The 15,612-nt window shown below is 42.8% G+C and overlaps 1 protein-coding gene across 1 annotated transcript; it reads left to right on the top strand.

Annotated features, from left to right (window-relative positions):
- Positions 1-11,380: 11,380 nt before the first annotated feature.
- On the top strand, positions 11,381-13,823 carry LOC147508078 (uncharacterized). Its single transcript, XM_086596800.1, has 3 exons — positions 11,381-11,625; positions 11,668-13,231; positions 13,296-13,823. Exons 1-3 carry the CDS (start codon positions 11,381-11,383, stop codon positions 13,821-13,823), a joined length of 2,337 nt encoding a protein of 778 aa, XP_086452926.1.
- Positions 13,824-15,612: the final 1,789 nt, after the last annotated feature.

The following is a 15,612-nucleotide window of genomic DNA, read 5'->3' as shown; positions in this document are numbered from 1 at the left end:
AAATGGGGAGATAATTAGCTACATGCCTGTGGGAGTGGCGTACAAAAAATTTGGTTTTTTTTTTTTTTTATCTCTTGGGAGCCACTATTGATGGCGGGTAACAAAAGTCGATATTATATTAAATATTTTGGGCTGCACGCCAGTATCACTGGCGGGTGAAAAAATAAACCATTGGGTTTGATTTCGCTATCCCACTAACGGTATCCACTGTGCTATTGTGGTTTGGTGTTTTGCTACACCAAACCATTGGACTTAGCCTTAGAACCATAAACAATATTGTGAGTTGTGACACTACTCCATCGCCCAAACTTTAAGTGAAAATGAAAGTAATAAATTAATAACCTCATCGTGAAGCACTAGTATGATGAGCTACCAAGGCAGCGTAAAGTCCATCCTCGATGTTAATTAAATAATCATGCTTTCCTTTCTCTGTGATAACCCCATTTTTAACAACAACAATTACGTCTGCATTCTTAATTGTTGATAACCGGTGTGCTACCACAACAGTTGTTCAATTCACCATGACTCAATCCAAAGCATCTTGAACTACTAGTTCAGACTCTGCATCAAGTGCACTCGTTGCCTCATCTAATAACAATATCTTTGGTGCTTTCAACATCGCACGTGCAATAGCCACACGTTGCTTCTGCCTTCCTGATCATTGTCACCGAAAACTGCACGTGCGGGTTTAAAAGCGAAGATACTTGAAAAAACTTAGTTCGTGTTTTAAATGGAACGTCTCGGGAAAAAAACGGAAAAAAGCGTAAAAAAACGTGGGGCATAAAAAATGGGTTTAAAACGTATAATACGTAAAAGAAACGGTAAAAACTGATGATAAAGAATATAATATATAAGGAGTTTGATTTTTTATAAGAGTGGAAAAAAGAATAGACACATAAAATAAAAATAAAAATAATAAAAATGAAAGAAAATTCAAATACATGAAAGTATCAAATTATCATTACTCATCCAAATACTAGAAGTTTTAGATTTAGTATCAAAACACGACTCTAAATAAGATACTACTAATTATCAACCATAATGGCATAATCAAGTTCTACAAATAAGTTAATAATTTTAAAATTTCCAATTAATTATTAATAGTCCAAAGCAAAATAGAACTGTCTCAATAAGTCAATCTAACGCCCACTCTTCAAAAAGGTAAACTCCAAAACTCCTTTTTCTTCTCGCGTTTGTTTTAGATTAAAAAAAAATAAATGTTTTAAACGGGAGATTTTCAAAATCTCGGGTTTTAAACGTTTTTTAAGTTTAAAACGCATTTCAAACATTTAAAACGGGTTTTAAACGGGAACCAGACGCCTTGCCAATATCTCGGGTTTTAAACGCGTTTTTTTCAAAAAAACGGCGAATTTGGTGACAATGCTCCTGATAACTGGATTCCTCTCTCTCCGACTACTGTATCATACCCCTTCACATTTACAAAGCAAGTCCAATGGGGTGCTATATGGGCTGCTAAAGGGTCATATAGCACCCTAACCACAAAAATGTCATTCCAATAGGGCTGCTAAAAGGGTGTTAAATTTGGAAGGAGCCAAAAACCCAGCCAAAGTTAAAACCTTCGATAGCAGCTGCCATAATAAGTTTCAGGAGACGGACGACATAGTTTTTGCCGTCTGTTAGTTATTTATGTACGGACGGCAGACACTGTGTCGTCCGTACCTTCCAGGCACTCAACATGATTTTGACTTAGCCAAATTCAACCAATTTTTCACTCACATGCATTTACTTGTCATTAAAGCCTCAACCCTCAACCCTCAACCCTGAACTCCTCAACCATTCCACCAACCTCATTTCTTGTGTCAACTTTATGCAACCTTTCTTCTCACATTCAAAATGGCTTCTTCTTCTTGCTATGTTGAATCAAGCTTCTCATCCGTAGATGAGAACATGTTCGTACGTATTTTCTCATTGTTGCAAGACATGCACGAAGCTACTCGTGATCATCGAGGCTCGGTCCCTGATAAGAGCCCAAAACTATCGCTTTTGACTAATTATGTGATTAATAAGTAAGAGTTAGTACTGTTATCGTGTTCTTATGTATTTCAGGCATTGGAGTTGAATATGTGCATAAATGTGCCCCTTTTGCGAGATAAAGGAGCAAGGGTTGGTTGCTAAGAAGTTCTATGATAAAAGGCCAAGATTCAAGGAGAAAAAGCCTTTTTAAAGGCTGGTCAAAGCTGAAAAGTCAAAGTCAACGCGGGCAGAAACAACACATAAAAGTCAAAAGAACTTCCGAAGGTCGTATCTTTGGACTCATACCTCAGAATTGGGCCTACCGTATGTCAAAACAACTGGCTTGGAAAGAGTTTTCCAATGGTCCAAGCCTTGACCCAATCAGAGGAGCAAAAGTGGACAAAAAGGCTATTGAAGTCAAATCTAGCTGAAAAGCCCTTTGTGGACTGAAGTACTGAGGTTTTGGGCTCGATTTTCTGTCCCAAAACAGGCTCCTCAACCCATGCATGATTTTGTGGATCTGGTCTCCTCCATATAACAAAAAAAAAGACTTAGCTCTTAAAGTAGAGCTAGAGCTAGATCAGAGAAATTAGTTTTGAACTTAGTTTTTTACTTAGCAATTCATTTTCTAGTTAGTTTTGAATTAGTGAATGATCCAAATACTTAGTTTTAATTCATTAAATTAGTTTATATAGATTAATCTAGTTAGTTGTCAATTCTATTAGTTGTTAGAACAAGTTTTGAATCTTCGAATAAAATAATTAGTTTATATTTTAATCTTTAATTTCGAATTCAATCTTGCATTCATAGATTTAGTTGTTTTACATTGATAATTAGTATTCATAATTTTAGTTCTAGATTAGTTTTAATTTCAGTTGTAATCCATTTTGAATCTTAGACTATTGTTAAATTAGATTAAGAAAGTTAATTAGTTATTGCATAGTGACTTGTTTTGATCGTTCTTGTTTTAGAAATGATAGTTTGATGAATCAAAGCTAAACCTCCATTAGAAGGGTTTGAGGAAGCTTTGATGAAAACTTGATTGTGTAGTGTAGAAATAGTTGTAAGATTCTATTCCACTCTAGAAGGTAGTTGATTCGCCATGAAAATGGGTTGAACTTCCTCACATGCTAGTTATTAATTGGTAGAGATTGCCATGAATAATTAGGGATTAGAATGACCAATTCTTATTGTGAGAATATAAAGAATTGGATTACAACAATCTATGTTAGTTTATTAAGTTGAATTCAAGGTGGAATCAAATTCCCCTAATTCTTTATCTAGATTCGAACCTTAGTATTTAATTGTCATTTTATTTATTAGAACATCAAATTCGTATTTCAATCATATTAGTATAATTGGGTTTGCATTACTCTCATTGACTTTGATAGACGGATTATCGTAGTTAACGTTAATTCTAAAGAACTAGGAGTGGAACGAATTCTCTACTCCACTTAGTGCAATAGCATCGAGAGTGTAGAATTTTGATATATAAAATAGGAAATAAGCTTTAGTTTTACTTACGTTGTCGTAATTGTATTTGTAGGTAAAACTAATGTTTTCCCTTTTATCAAATGGCGCCGCTGCCATCTTAGTTCTGTTTAGAATTGTTTTCATTAGTATTGTTAGTCTTCCCAAAGTCCTAGTAAACCCACCACCCTTGTTTGATTCTACCTGTGGTTGTTTGCTTCAAAACTGAATTTTTTTTCGCCGGAATACACTGAGCGCACCCTGCGCCCTTGGTAGGCATATTTGGAGCGCACCCCACTCCCAAAACACTGGATATTGACCAAGGCACGAGCGCACCCTGCGCCCTCCCAAGGCCAAAACAGAGCGCGACCCACGCCCTCTTTTGAACAACCCAATTTTCCCCGGTTAGTACAAACTCCCATTTCTTTAAGTTATTCAGTGTTTCTAACTTGTTAATTGCACTGAGCTCGCGTATACAAGACACTATTCATAAGCGAAGCAAAGAGGCATTCAGGTATTTCTTTTTTCCACTCCTCGAATCTTCTGTCAGAGGAGTTCTTATACTAGCATATCATGATTGTTTTGAGTGTTGTCGTGTTTCTTTAAGATTGGACTTAGCCTTGCATGAGATTAAGGTCAGGTTGAAGAAAAACGCCTAATGTAATCAAACGTCAACGTCAACAAACACGTCTATCTAGTATACTACTCACTACACCTCTAGCTAGTATACCACACACTACACGTGAAATAATGGCCGAAGAAGGAGAGACTCCTCTCTCTGACTTTTACAAAACTTTGAACGATAGCCCTAAGTTTTGCATCGTTCTTGCAGACCCACTAGGGGATTTCCGAATCCCCCCAAATATATTTAATTTGTTACCCGTTTTTCATGGGTTAGAGCATGAAAAACCTTATCAGCACATGCGTAGGATTGAACAAGTCCTTACCACATTCCATCATCCTACAGTTGGTGCTGAACAAATTAAATTTAGGGTGTTTCCTTTCACCCTAGCCGATAAGGCGGCGTCTCGGTTAACTACCCAAGCGCCTAATTCTGTGGACTCATGGGCCAAACTTGTTCAACTATTTATGGAACATTTTTACCTACCACTGAAGACAAATGAAATGCTTTCCAAGATTCATTTTTTTCGACATAATCCTCATGAATCCTTTTCAAAGGCTTGGAATCGTTTCACTGACCTTCTTATTGAGTGTCCACATCATAACCTCGCGAAAGACACGTTAGTTCGTGCCTTTTTCAAGGGATTTTTACACCACCATAAAGAAGTCCTTGATATAATGAATGGGGGTAGTTTCCTCAGTAAAGAAGCCTCAGAGGCTTATAAATTTTTAGAAGATCAAACAAAGCGTAATAATAACTGGGGGGTAGTGACGATATCCCCCGCTCTACTAGTTCTTCTTCAACAGTTAAAGCTACCAGTATGTTTGAGGTTAAATCCGATCCTGAGCTTAAAGCTCTAATTGAATCCCTCACTAAAAAGGTAGACGCTATTTCTATTCAACAAAAGCCTACCCCTGTCATGAATATCAACTCTATTCCATCTAATTTATGTTTAAGTCCTGCACATCTCGACTCCTATTGTCCTCTAGTCTATGAACAATCATCCGCACAGCCGGACAATGTTTGTTCCATTAATAGCGAACCTAACGCACCTTGGTGACAAAACCCCAACTACGGTTGGCGAAATAATCAACAAGTTACACCTCTAGCATATAATAATCAAAATGTTAGGCCAACAAACAATTACAATCAAGCTCCACCGAGATAAGGACAAGGACAAGGTCATTATAATAATTATAACAATAATAATTATAATGCTAATAGAGGTATCGTTCTGGTAAATCATAACTATCACAACTCACCTATTAATAATCAAAGTGACATAGTTCCCGTCACACCACCTGTAACAAATACACATCCACAACCAGATCGTTTCGACGCCTTCATGCAAACCTAACAATAGATTTTACAGTCCATCCAACTTTCCCTACAACACTTAGCCCAAGAGAAAGTGCAACCAAAAGGTATGTTTCCAGGTCAAGCGATACCTAATCCTAAAACAACAAACACAGCCTTTGAGGTAATTGGTAATACTAGCAATGAAAATGGAAACGTAGGTGAGCTAAATGCCATCACCACTCTTCGTTCAGGCAGAGTGGTTGATAACACCGTAACTATGCCTGTAGTTACCCCACCAGTAGTCCCTACACCGGATATTTTACTAGATACCGAAGTAGTAACTGAAGATCCTACCCCTGTAGAGGTACCAGTTAAACCATAACCTAAGAAACAAAACACCAAGGTTAAACTTCCTGTTGATCCATATACTAAATATAGAGAGAAACCACCATTTCCCCAGAGGCTAGCCATGTTAAATAAAGATACAAATTTTGATGAGATTAGAGAAGTTTTTAAAAATCTAACGATAAACCTACCTTTTCTTGAAGCTATAAAAAAGTTACCACAACATGCTAAGTTTCTTAAAGAGTTGTGCACTACTAGGCGTAAAACAAATATTCTAAAAGACGCCTTTCTAACTGAACAATTTCCAACTTTATCTGAACATAATGGAATGGTTAAGTACAAGGACCCTGGTCTTCCTACTGTACAATGCACCTTAGGAGATTCCCTCACGACGACCGCGCTATTAGACCTGGGGGCGAGTGTTAACTTACTCCCTTATTATTTATATAAACAAATAGGTCTACAAGAGATGCAACATACTAAAATGACGTTGCAATTAGCTGATCGGTCTATTAAGTATCCTAAGGGTGTTGTAAAAAACGTGCTTGTTAAGGTTCAAGAATTCTACTATCCTGTAGATTTTGTTATCCTCGATACGTGAAATTCGCTAATGACTTCTTTCGATCATTTTAGAAGGCCCTTTCTTGGCTCTGCCAACGCTCATAAACTCGCCAGATATAGTTCGATGTCCATGTCTTTTGGCCATCTTTTTGTTGAGGTAAATGTTTTTAAAACGATGAAATAGTTACCAGATACAACTATCGATGGAGAAGTTAGCATGATCGAGAGCTTAGCTCAAGATTATTTCAAAACCACGTTTTCTGATAATTATATGCACAAATTCCTTTCCTTTGGAAGTTCCAACTTCAATGAGAACTCCCTAGAAGTCGAGGAAGATTTCCTTCAACTCTTTTGCAACTCTTCCTTGCCACCTCGCGATCCCCCCCCCCTGTCAACATCCATTCATCCTTTGACGTTATGACGGAAGATGAATTTTTCACCCACTATTCCAGTAATTCTTCCAACCCACCTATTGAAGAATATCTTGCATATCTAAAAACTTCTGATGATATAAACCTGAGAGCTCTAGCTGAGCACCATTCACCCACCTCACATCATCCTGTCACTCATTCATCTTCCATCACCAATATTCCCCACCTTCCACCTTTTCAAAGGAACCTTGAGTTTGCAGTTGACCCTCTTGTGTCTTCTGTGCTTAATGATTTTCTAAATCCTCCTACTATGGAAATAATTCCCAAGGAAAAGGCACTTGACACCTCCATTTTCAGAATTGAGATAGTTCCTACCTACACCAGGAATGAGTTTTGGGCTAAACCCACATTCTCATTTTTTCCATTTTTTCCTTCTAAAACTTATCCACATGCAACATATCTTCCACAAACATCCATTTTCTCACGATCATTCACTTGGACACCCTTTCGTTCAAAGATGAAGAAGAAGGTGCATGCTCGGTTACGTTCTAGGTCTATCAGACTTCGCTTTCATTTCACTAAGTTGCGTCGTAGAAAATCTTGGTGTTTGATTCTGTTTGGGGGTGCATTCCATGTTATTTATTTATGGAAAGACCCACAACTCTCTCGGTTGTTGATATATGGCAAACTGTAGGGTATGTACATATATCCAGTTATTTGTTAAAGTCTCAAGTATCTGACTATAAACGACTTATTTTATTGTTTGGTGTACTTCCTTTCACTTCCATATATTGGTGAGTGCACCATTCAGGTAACTGGGCCCTCCCTATGGAGTGTGTGGCTGTAAGTACTGGATCCTACGTCTACGTTTAACGTAATTCATGCTTTCCACTCTTGAATATTTTCTCAAGTTTTTGAGTCATGTTTCTCTATGGAGTGATTTACGTTTTTATTGCCTTATTGTTTTTCCTTATATTAATCTGTATTCATAAAAAGTAAAAAAAAAAAAAATATTAAAACCATAAAATTAGTAATCTAGCAAGTCTCGGGAATTTGACTTTAAAAGACCCACATTTTAAAACAAATTTTCTAAACCTTGTTTTCAAAAATTTGTTTGGGGGTGGGGTGTTTGGTTTTTCCATTCTTGATCACTCAACTTCCTATTCTTATCCTTTCCTCATCTCGTAGCTAGAGTTCTTGTTGTATTGTTATTTTGATGTTGTTTTTATTGTTTTTAGTAGATTGGATGTTGAGTTGTTAAATGTAGTAGTTAAATTTGAATTCTGTAGTTAAATGTTATTTGAATTTCTATTTGAATTTAATTTGGTGTTTGTCCAAGCATGAAATGATTTTTTAGTAAATCCCACCTTCCCGAATTGTTTGGGGGTGGTATTATTGTGGTGGCTCAATCAAGGAAAAGATGCCAGGTCAACGGTACACTGAGTAGGATGCAACATAACAAGGTAAGCCGGGGAGTATTTGATCATGTTCGCAAAACCCTAAATTGCGGACGTGGCACTAGTACAACTTTAAGAGGGACCGATGGATGAAGGGAGAGAAGATCGGTCTGGATGAGGGCATTTCCACAGAGGAGCTAAGACCAAGTCAGCGGGACAAAGAATGGGAGGCACCTTAAGATGCTAACCAGGGGAGCAGGAGAATAGAACTGCAGAACCTTAGATTGCGGACGTGGCCTAGGTACGGCAATAAGGGGAGCCATCCGATGAGCGGACAGATGGATGGTCCAGAAAGGAAGAGGAGGGGTATAAAAAGAAGAGGATGAGGACAGGAAAAGAGCATGCCGCACAGTGAGAAGAAAAAGAAAAGGAGAGAAAAATAGAAAGAAGAAGAGAGAATAGTGAGTGTGTGTTGTTTACTTCGAGTTTCTATTAAATCTTATAGATTTTGGTTTTTAGGTACTTACATTTGGCGGCGTCTATGGGGACAGTATAAAAGCAAGATAGAAATGGCACCTAAGAGACAAGTAGGTAGACCAAAGAGGGTGGCGGTGCAGGAACCGATGCCCGAGGCGGTGGTTGATGAAGAAGGAGACAGAAGAAAGGAACAAGTAGCGGAGGAGCCCCAACTCATGAGAGAGGAGATCGGAAGGTTAAGAGAGGAGAATGACGAGTTGAGAAAGGAGATGGAAAGGGAAGAAGAAGAGACAGGCGAAGAGGGAAGTGAGAACGCGGAAGAAGAAGAAGATGGGCTGAATCTTGTGGAAAACCCGGTGACCGGCCTGACAGTCGAACAAGTGCAAGAGATGATAAACAATGATAGAGAAGCTAACCAACAGCAGACGAAGGGAAGGGCGGAACAGCCAGTCAGGTGGTGGCCGGGCTAAACTGCAACCCATTGGCGGACGTAATCTGGGCTTCGGAAGTCCCAAAGCGTTTCAAGCAGCCTAGGTTCGAGAGGTACGATGGTAAAGGAGATCCGGTGGACCACATCTTGCATTTCCGAAAGCAAATGCCTCTATGGCAAGAATCCTAATATGACAGGTTGCGATGTATGTTTTTCCCGGCTAGCCTAAAAGGAGGGGCGTCGGACGGGTATTACCGGTTACCAGCGGGAAGCATAAGAAACTTTCAAGAATTGGAACAGGCATTTTTAGATCACTTCATACACCAGAAAAAGCGGGTGGTGGATATCACGGCTCTATTCAACATTTGGCAAAGATTTGCGGAGTTAGTGCGGGAGTACCTGTGTCGATTCAAGGCAGAGACATTAAAGGTCAAAAATCTAGATGAGAGAACCGTGGTGATCACCTTTGAAAGAGGGCTGCGGCTAGGAACGGGAGTATACCATTAGGTGGCGAAGAATGAGATTGCAACCTTGCATGAACTATACCCACGGGTGGAGGAATATATCAGATATGAGGACAGTATACATAAGGAGTCTAAGAGATCTGGGAAGGCAGTGTTATCACTATAGAAAGACGGGGAGCCAAGAAAGGCAGGAGCACCCGAGAAAGAAGGCGGGGGGTACCGCGGGTACCCTGCAAGGACAGAAAGGAGCCGGGAGGGGATTTTAAGGGAAAACAAGGGAAGGAAGCCCTACCGCGAGGTAGAGGTGATGCCGCTGAATAGACCCTTGAGCAAAATATTACCGTTGATTAAGAACATGTAGGGATATGAAGGTCTGCGGAACACCCCAGGGGAGCTACCAGATAAATCTTTCTACGCCTATCATCAGATACGCAATCATGAGACCGACGATTGTTATGCATTAAAATGGATGGTTCAACAATTAGTGGAAAAAGGAAAGATGAGAGAGTTTATAAGGGGAGCACAGAATGAGGAGCGGGTGTCGCGGCAGGATCGAATACTAGGAAAATGTGATCTTCAGTAGGGAGGTGCTAAGTTATAATGCCCATAGGGACAGGGTGAGAAAAACTGCAAGCATCCAGCAGATCAATGATGGGACAGAGAGACCGCGAGCCCGAGATGGGGTAGCGGAGGACAGAGATAAGATCGTCTTTAGCAGGGCAGACCTACGGGCTGTGGATTCTCCACATGAAGACGCGTTAGTCATCACAGTAGCGATGAGAAACTACATGGTAAAAAGGGTGTTGATAGATTGTGGTAGTGCAGTAGACTTGCTGTTTAAAGGAGCCTTGGAAGAAATGGGGATGGACCATAGGCAGTTGAGGCCTAGACGGACTAATTTGTACGGGTTTAATGGGAGCATGACGGAGCCTATGGGAGAACTCTTGCTGCCTGTGACCACAGGTCCGGTGATGGTATTCGCGCGGTTTATGGTGGTAGACTCCTCCTCTCAGTACAATGCAATTTTTGGGAGGCAGTGGATTCATGAGATGAAGGCGGTCCCATCAACATATTATCAAGTGATACGGTTCCCTACCCCAGCTGGCATGCATGAAGTTCGCGGAGATCAAGTGACGGCTAAGAACAGTCACAGGGGCACAGTGAAACGGTTGATCCGCAGACCGGAAGAAGAGAACTCAAACCCAAGGAAGAGGCAGGCATAGCAATTATAGTGCGCCGCAGTGGAGGAAAAGTTGGAGGTAACTGCGGGTCTGAAGACACTAGACGAGATTGAAGTAGTGAATATTGGAGGAGAGGATGAGAAGTTTGTCGCGGTAGGATCCAGTTTGTCGGAGGAATGGAAAAGTAAGTTAATATAATTCTTGTCAGACAATAGAGACATGTTTGCATGGTCAATTGAGGAGGTTATGGGATTGGACCCGGAGTTCGCGTGTCATCGGCTACACATGAAAGAGGATGCTAAACCAGTGAGGCAGAAGATGCGGAGCATCAGACCGAAGTAGGCAGAGGGCGTCCACGAGGAGGTTGCACGGTTGAAAGGAGCCGATATAATACGAGAAATGGAATTCACATATTGGTTGTCCAATGTGGTCGCGGTACCAAAAAAGAATGGCAAAGTTCGTATGTGCGTCGATTTTACAGATGTGAACGCAGAGTGTCCGAAGGATAGCTATCCCATGCCACTGGTAGATGAGTTGTTGGATAGGACAGTAGGATTTGAGATATTCTCATTCATGGATGCATCTATGGGGTATAACCAGGTCGCGATGTATGGGCCGGATCAGGAAAAGATAGCATTTGTGGTAGAAGGCGGCACGTACTGCTATACAAGGATGCCATTAGGGCTGAAGAATGCCGGAGCCACTTTTTTGCAGTTGGGGGAGAAAATGTTTTAGAGCAAGATCCGGAAGGGGATTGAGATATATATAGATGACATGGTGGAAAAAAGCATGTCTGAGGAGGAGCATTTAGAGGGTTTAAGGGAGACATTTGGGATACTGCGAAAGTACAATTTGAAGTTGAATCCGAAGAAATGCACTTTCGGAGTGACCACAAGAAAGTTCTCGGGCTACATTGTTACTCATCGGGGAATAGAGGCTAATCCCAAACAGATAAGGGCCTTGATAGAGATGCCTCCACCGCAGAATGTCAAAGAGGTGCAGCGACTTGCAGGCAGGGTAGCGGCCTTGAATTGGTTCATTTCCAAGTCATCTGATAAATGTAGATAATTGTATAGGTTGTTGAGGAGCACCCCGGACTTCACATGGACAGCGGAATGTGAAGAGACTTTTCAAGAGCTAAAGAGGTACTTGGGCAAAGCGCCATTATTGTCTCGATCAGAACAGGGGAAGAAGTTGTACTTGTATTTGGGGGCTACCGAGTATGCAGTCAGCTCAATGCTTGTTCGACTGGTCGATAAAGTGGAGAAGCCGATGTATTTTCAGAGTAAGACATTGCTGGACGCAGAGACGCGGTATAGTAGAATTGAAAGGTACGCCTTGGCGTTAATCTTCTCAGCTCTAAAACTGAAGCCCTACTTCGAGTTACACTCGGTGGTGGGGGTGACAAACTTGCCTCTCAAACAAGCCTTAAGGACAGAAAAGTCAGGAAGAATGATGAAATGGGTCGTGATGCTCAGTGCCTATGAGGTACAATATCAGATAAGGACAGCAGAAAAGGTGCAGGCGGTAGCAGAGTTTTTGGCTGAGTTCCCCACAGAGGATCCCACTTGGGGAGAGGAGATGGTCATGGAACCAGAGAGGGATGGTGAACCCGACTTACTAGATCCTTGGGATAAGAAGAATGGATGGAGAGTATTCGCAGATGGATCTACCACTGACGCATGCAGTGGCATAAGAGTTGTGTTGGTTATGCTTGATAATAACATAATAGAGCAAACCATGAAATTAGGCTTTGTGGCATCCAGTAGCGAAGCAGAGTATGAGGTAGTGATAGCGGTGTTGAGAATGGCTGAGGATTTGGGAGTAAAGGAGCTGACCGTGTATTCTGACTCAAATTTAGTGGTGTGTCAAGCTAATGGAGGGTTCGCTGCCTGGTGTTCGCGAATGGTTAAGTATTTGAAAATAGTGTGCGAAAGGTCTAGCCAGTTTGTGAAGATTCGGTTTGTCCATTTGGGTTGCAGTGAGAATAGGCATGCGGATGCCCTAGCATATGTGGCGGCAGCCATACCCGGGTCAGAGGAAAGAGTGATAAGGGTAGGAAGATTGGAGAAGCCGAGCACAGAGGAAGTGGTAGAGGTGTGTCAGGTTATAGAAGAAGAAGGGGGGTGGATGGACCCCATCAGGCACTTCTTGGAAGGAAGGGAGGTGATAGACAAAAAGGAAAAAAGAATATGGGAGCAGACATCGCAGAGATATGTTCTGCTAGAAGGGGAATTGTATCGGAAGAACTTCAATGGGCCCTTATTAAAATGTCTAGGGCTGTGGCTAGCGGCAGAGGTGATGGCAGAATTGCACGAAGGGGATTGCGAGAGTCACTCCGTAGGAAGGACTACTGCCCATCGACTCTTGACACAAGGTTACTTTTGGCCCCATATGAAGAGGGATGCTGTGGAATTTGCTAAGAAATGTGACAAGTGCCAAAGATTTTCACAGTTTATATTCGCCCCCGCGGAGCCTCTGCATAATGTCTCCAGTCTGTGGCCTTTTGCTATGTGGGCAATGGATATCGTGGGACCATTGCCCATGGCTAGCGGCAAAAGGAGGTATATGCTGGCGGCCACGGGCTACTTCACGAAATGGATAGAAGCCGTTCCTTTGCAGCAGGTAAAGGAGACGCAGGTGATAACGTTTCTGTGGGAGAATATTATATGTCAGTTTGGGTTGTCGTATGCCATCATTGCAGATAATGGAACACAATTCACAGGAGCTAGGGTGGCAGCGTTTCTACAAGCGTTCAAATAAGACGATATTGAACAATCTGAAAAGAAAGCTGGAAGATAAGAAGGGCGTATGGGCCGACGAGTTGAACCATGTTCTTTGGGCTTATCGAACAACACCGCGGACAACCACCAAAGAGACCCCATTTTCTATGGCATATGGCGTCGAGGTCGTGATTCCTTCGAAAATGGTGGTGACTACTTTGAGAACCAAGGCTGTGGAAGAGGGATCGAATTGGCGTATCTTGGCCGGGGATTTGAACTTGGCAGAAGAGAGAAGAGATTCAGCTCGCATCCGATTGGAAGAGTATCACAGGAGATTACAGAGGCAATATAACAAGCGGGTCAGGCCGCGACAGTTCAAGATTAGGGAGTTGGTGCTACGTCGGGTGACTCCAAGTATAAAGGAAGAAAGGGACGGGAAGTTGGGCCCAAACTGGGAGGGGCCGTACATTGTGGTGGAGGTAGGAGGATCTGGTACCTATAAGTTGTAGACAGTGAAGGACAAACGGATAGAAAAGCCTTGGAATGTAAGGATGCTGAAGAAATTTTACAACTGAATGTACTGAAGTTACAAAGCATTGTAAGGAAGGTCCAGAGCAGAGGACTATAGTTGTTTGTAAATTTATAAAACCATAGCACTTTTGTGAAAGAAAGATATGTTTATATTGTGATTTCTAAGTGAGAATGCGAACCATAGAATAGAGATACGAGAGACGCATGGGGCAAAGAGAATGCCTCAGTAGTCTTACCTAATGGGAGGCAGCGGAGGGGAGGAGCCCATCGCTGACCCTAGAGGTGGAGGGAGCCTGGGACAAAAAGAGTTGTTCCGGCAGGCTTGAGAGCTGGACTGAGCCTGCGGAGTGGGATGAGCTTTCCGCAGATCGGAGATGCACGAGACATGTGGGGCAAGGGGAGAGGCCCCAGCAGGCTTCGACACTTACCAAAGTGATAGGTAGTGGAGGGGACGAGCCCTTCGTTGACGCTAGAGATGGAGAGAACTGGGGAAAAAAAGAATTGTTCCAGCAGGCTTGAGAGCTGGACCGAGCCCACAGAGTGGGATGAGACCTCTGCGGATCAGAGATGCAAGAGGCACGTGGGGCAAGGGGAGAGGCCCCAGCAGGCTTCGACGCTTACCAAAGTGAGAGGCAGCGGAGGGGATGAGCCTTTCGCTGATGCTGGAGATGGAGAGAGCTGGGGGGGAAAAAGAATTGTTCTAGTATGCTTGAGAGCTGGACCGAGCCCGCGAAGTGGGATGAGCCCTCCGTGGATCACAGATTCAAGAGACATGTGGGGCAAGGGGAGAGGTCCTAGCAGGCGTCAACGCTTATCAAAGTGAGAGGCAGCAGAGGGGGTGAGCCTTTCACTGACAATAGAGATGGAGGGAGCCTGGGACAAAAGGAAGTGTGCCAGCAGGCTTGAGATTCGGACCGAGCCCGCAGAGTGGGATGAGCCCTCCGCGGATTGGTGATGCAATAGACACGTGGGGCAAGGGGAGAGGCCCCAGTGGGCTTCGATGCTTGTCAAAGTGAGAGGCAGCGGAGGGGATGAGCCCTTTGCTGATGGTAGAGATGGAGGGAACCTGGGACAAAAAGAATTGTGCCCGCAAGCTTGAAAGTTGGAGCGAGCCCGCGGAGTGGGATGAGCCCTCCATGGATCAGAGATGCAAGAGGCACGTAGGGCAAGGGGAGATGCCCTAGAAGGCCTCAATGCATATCAAAGTGAGAGGCAGCGGAGGGGATGAGCCCTTCGCTGACACTAGAGGGGGAAGGGGCCTGGAGCAAAAGTAGTTGTACCAGCAGGCTTGAAAGCCTGACCGAGCCCGCAGAGTGGGATGAGCCCTCCGTGGATCAGAGGGCAAGGGACAGACTAGAGATGTGTAAATGTTCGTGTGGGTATACTTTGCAAATCAGACAGGCAAATAAAGCTCAAAGATAAAGAGATGACGAGCATATAAAAGCATGACCAAACATCAAAATCAATACACTTAGGGCGAAGAAAATCGCAAGTTTGTAACAAGTTTTAGTACAAAAGAACACTAGGGCATTCCCTAGGTGGATTCATCAATCCTCATTTCCTCGGAGGTTCCTTCGGCAGTGGCAGCAGGGGTCTCCTCAGTGGCTGCCGCGGGAAGGGAGTCTTCGCCCATCACCGGGTTCTCAGGAGCGACCTCAGGATCCGTGGTTTCGTCCCTGGTGACCACAGGGGATTCAATCACCGGGGTGGTAGGTCTCTCGGGGAGAAGGTGGCCTTCCTGAGTGAGATGCTCCAGTGCTTCCTCAA

Source organism: Coptis chinensis, chromosome 3 (genome assembly GCF_015680905.1).
Source record: "Coptis chinensis isolate HL-2020 chromosome 3, ASM1568090v1, whole genome shotgun sequence".
Lineage (NCBI taxonomy): Eukaryota > Viridiplantae > Streptophyta > Magnoliopsida > Ranunculales > Ranunculaceae > Coptis > Coptis chinensis.
Note: the sequence above shows the minus strand (reverse complement) of the source record. Positions and strands in the feature narration are given on the sequence as shown.

What these genes read in the sequence shown, in the direction of transcription:
- LOC147508078 (XM_086596800.1), top strand. Translation starts at nt 11,381, where the DNA reads ATGTCTGAGGAGGAGCATTTAGAGGGTTTAAGGGAGACATTTGGGATA. An exon ending in AGGGTAGCGGCCTTGAATTG is followed by an intron (nt 11,626 to 11,667) that starts GTTCATTTCCAA and finishes ATAATTGTATAG; the next exon opens with GTTGTTGAGGAGCACCCCGG. An exon ending in AGCAGGTAAAGGAGACGCAG is followed by an intron (nt 13,232 to 13,295) that starts GTGATAACGTTT and finishes CCATCATTGCAG; the next exon opens with ATAATGGAACACAATTCACA.